Here is a 3,333-nt window from a genome sequence, read left to right on the forward strand (position 1 = left end):
GGGGAAGGTGGCGGCGGGGTCTTCGGCGCTTCTTCGCGGAGGCCATCGGATCCAGGGGCGGCGGCTCCTGCTGGCGTGGCGTCCGGCATGCTTGAGGGTTCGGTCGTGAGGACGGCGAGCTGCAGGCGTGCCAGATCTGGAGGTATTGCCCCCCTTCCCTTTCATGCATCCCTTCCCAGTCCCCGGTTCGGTTTGGATCTTGCCGGATCCAACCCCGGTGTGTTCTGGTGGAGCAGATTGGTGTCCGGGGGAAACCTTGGCCGCCTTGGCTGGCCGGCAGCGGCGACGCGGCTTTTCGGCGCCGCTTTCCTCCTTGGGGGCGCTGCTGAGGGCATCATCTCTCCACTCCGACCCATGTCCGGGTGAAAGCCCAAGATCCGATGCGGATCGGGCGTCGGCGGCGCCCCGTGCACTGTAACCTTCCTGGAGGCGACGCCAAGGACATTGGGATCAGATGGAAGGGTCTGCAGGTGAGGGGTGGGGGTGTGCTGCCTCCCTTTCGGTGGAGCGGTGTTTCGTTCTACATATTCTTGGCGGCGGCTCTTGGCGGCATGGAGCAGCGGAGGCTTGACGTCAGATGTGTGGTGACGGACACGCGCAGGAGGTCGACGCTGTCTGGTGTCGTGGTGGCGTCGGCGGCAGCGAGACCGGGCAAGGCCGATGCAACAGTACAGCTCTGAAGATGGATATGTGGCAGGTGGCTGTGGCGGCCTCATACCCGACAGGCGTCCTGGTTGAGGAGCACGCCGCACTGGTGGGTGCCCATACCCGGCAGGCGTCCTGGTTGGGACCTCAGGTCTTTAGATGTTAGATTTGGCTGCAAGGTCTGTTTGGTATTAGGCCCAGACCATCAGCTCCCCTTCGCCAGTTAGATAGGAGTAGCGACAAAGATTGCAAAGATGGTGGCTTTGGTCTTACTGTTGTACGACTTTGTAAAGTCTTGTGTTAATAATTAATAAATTGGCCGTATGCGTCGTCCAGATGCAGAGGCCGGGGGTATTCCTCCTTTTCTAAAAAAAATAAGACTACTCAGATGTTTTGCTCCCGCCAACGTCCAAAGTTGGGCCTCCTCTCTAATCCTTGTAACGACAATGGTGGTCGAGACGACAATGTTGCTAAAGATTCTGGCGTTTCGCTCCTTCCATATTTCCCAAGAAACAAGCATCATCACCGAGGCGGTGGTCTTTTCGATGCGGCCTCCAGCCTCCACTGAACGGGACCACCAATCGCGAACAGAGTTTTCATGGTGCCAAACCATCGACGAGCGGCCATGCATGCCGAGCCAGCTGACAACTTCATTCCAAACTCGGGCGGTGAATCTACATTGAAAGAGGAGATAGACGGCAGTCTTCGAGGCCTGCTTGCAAAGAGGGCATAAACCACAATTTGGCCACCCTCTTCGATGCAACCGATTTGTAGTCCACACACGATTTTGTAGGATTAACCATGTAAAGAATTTGCACTTAGGCGGCACCCAAGTCTTCCACGTTATAGCAGCGGTTACTGAGAACAAGCCTCGCAAGTTGAGCCATGTATGCCGTGGAGGCTGAGTATTGGCCACTGGACGTGAACTTCCATGAAATTGTGTCCTTTCTATCAAGGTGGAGAGTAACACCATCAATCATCTCCCAAAGAGTGGCAAATTCCTAGATATGGGTCAAAGTGAGTCCCTACAAAATGTTAATTTGACTGATTCAGAAGTTGTTGTCAAGGGCCCTGCTAACCACACACGCCTTCTTTTTGGAGATTTCAAAAAATTTAGGCGCAATGTCTTTGGGCCGAAGGCCATTCAGCCATGAAGATTCCCAAAATTTTGCCTTATTACCATCACCCGGTGTCACCGTTGTGGCCACCGCAAAAAGATCTCTGTCGTTGTCAAAACATGGCATTTCCATTCCCACCCAAGTCCTGGGAGGGTCTGCCCAGTCGAACCAGAACCAACGTAGTCAAAGGGCAGCCACAAACTTCTCCAAATTGTGCACACCCAAACCCCCAAAAATCTTGGGTTTGATGACAAGGTCTCTCTTCTTGTTCAGTATGATCGGATGTATATAGTGTTGTAGGAAAAATGGATGTGTATGGCAGGATAGACAAAAGCAGACTGTTAGGTACTCCCTTCGTTTCAAAAATATTTGAAATTCTATATTTGTACCAAGTCAAACTTCTTTCGAAAGCAGACTGTTAGGTACTCCCTCCGTTTCAAAAATATTTGAAATTCTATATTTGTCCCAAGTCAAACTTCTTTCAATTTGACCAACTTTATAAAAAAAAAATTAAGTACATACAATCTAGTATGGAAGCTATAGCGAAAACAGTTCACCAGAATTTAAAAAAAAACATGTGGAGGAGAATTTTGATTTTTTTTTAGGAAATGGATTTCTTTAGGGAATTTTGAGGAAATGGATTGAGTTGAACTTTTTTTAGGGGAGATTGAGTTGAACTTAATGGAGAAGATCACAGTATCTACTGGGCCGAAATGTAATGTAACGAGCGGGCTTGAATACATAGGCCTAATATTTCTCTGGGCCCAACACGAGGCTTCTCTCCTCAACCCCCAAGTTGCGAGACAGGAGGGGGCGAAAGGCGGTGTGTGTTCTGTTCTGTGCCGAGGAGACGCCGGCGGCGACCACGATGGGCGGCGGCGAGGGCAAGTCGAGGAAGCGCCGCTCTTCCCCCTCCTCGGGTATCTGAAACTATCCAATTTCTTCTCGCTCCAGTGGACCCGAGCCCGTTCCTCTCTTTCCGCGCGGTGCTGATTCCTCTCCTTGCTCTGCCTGTCGATTCGCCGGCCCAGGGGAGGAAGAGGAGAGGGAGCGGAAGAAGAGGCGGGACAAGAAGGAGAGCAGGAAGAGCGGCCGAGACGGCAGGGGCAGCGACGAGGAGGAGGAGAGGCGGAGGAGGAAGAAGAAGCACGGCGACAGGGGCAAAGACAAAGGTAGGGTTCTTGTTTTGCTCCTAGGGCCTGCATTTTTCCTGTCCCTCTAATTGAGTGAAATCATCCTTAGCTTGGTTCCTTGTGCGGTTGTGCGATATCTTAAACTGAGCTAGAGAATGGGCAATACATTAAGTGACCTTCAATCTTCACAAGCTTCACCTCTGAGAAGGGAGGACTATACCCAATTTTAGACCATGATCAACTCGGCCTCTTCAGTGCTCCGTCTCCAGAGCCGGAAGTATTTTCACACCTGTATGATATCTAACAATTGCACCGATACTAGCAAAAGCACCAACCAAATCAAAACTAGCATCGACGTTTATATATTGATTGATTGTTGGCCCTCTGCTAAGGCAGGCAATGGTGGTGAATAGGGATTTCACCCCATGGTTCTCAAA

The 3,333-nt window shown here is 51.2% G+C and overlaps 1 protein-coding gene across 1 annotated transcript in view; it reads left to right on the top strand.

The window, feature by feature from the left end:
* Window positions 1-2,551: 2,551 nt before the first annotated feature.
* The window catches only part of LOC119316438 (style cell-cycle inhibitor 1-A-like), a 3,708-nt gene continuing 2,926 nt past the window's right edge, over window positions 2,552-3,333 (top strand). The window contains exons 1-2 of the mRNA XM_037590757.1: window positions 2,552-2,683; window positions 2,795-2,935. Of these exons, the coding sequence (XP_037446654.1) occupies window positions 2,632-2,683; window positions 2,795-2,935 (193 nt within the window). The 5' untranslated portion in view covers window positions 2,552-2,631. The remainder of the gene's footprint in view (window positions 2,684-2,794; window positions 2,936-3,333) is intronic.

The sequence above is a fragment of the Triticum dicoccoides genome, chromosome 6A, assembly GCF_002162155.2.
Source record: "Triticum dicoccoides isolate Atlit2015 ecotype Zavitan chromosome 6A, WEW_v2.0, whole genome shotgun sequence".
Classification (NCBI taxonomy): Eukaryota; Viridiplantae; Streptophyta; class Magnoliopsida; order Poales; family Poaceae; genus Triticum; species Triticum dicoccoides.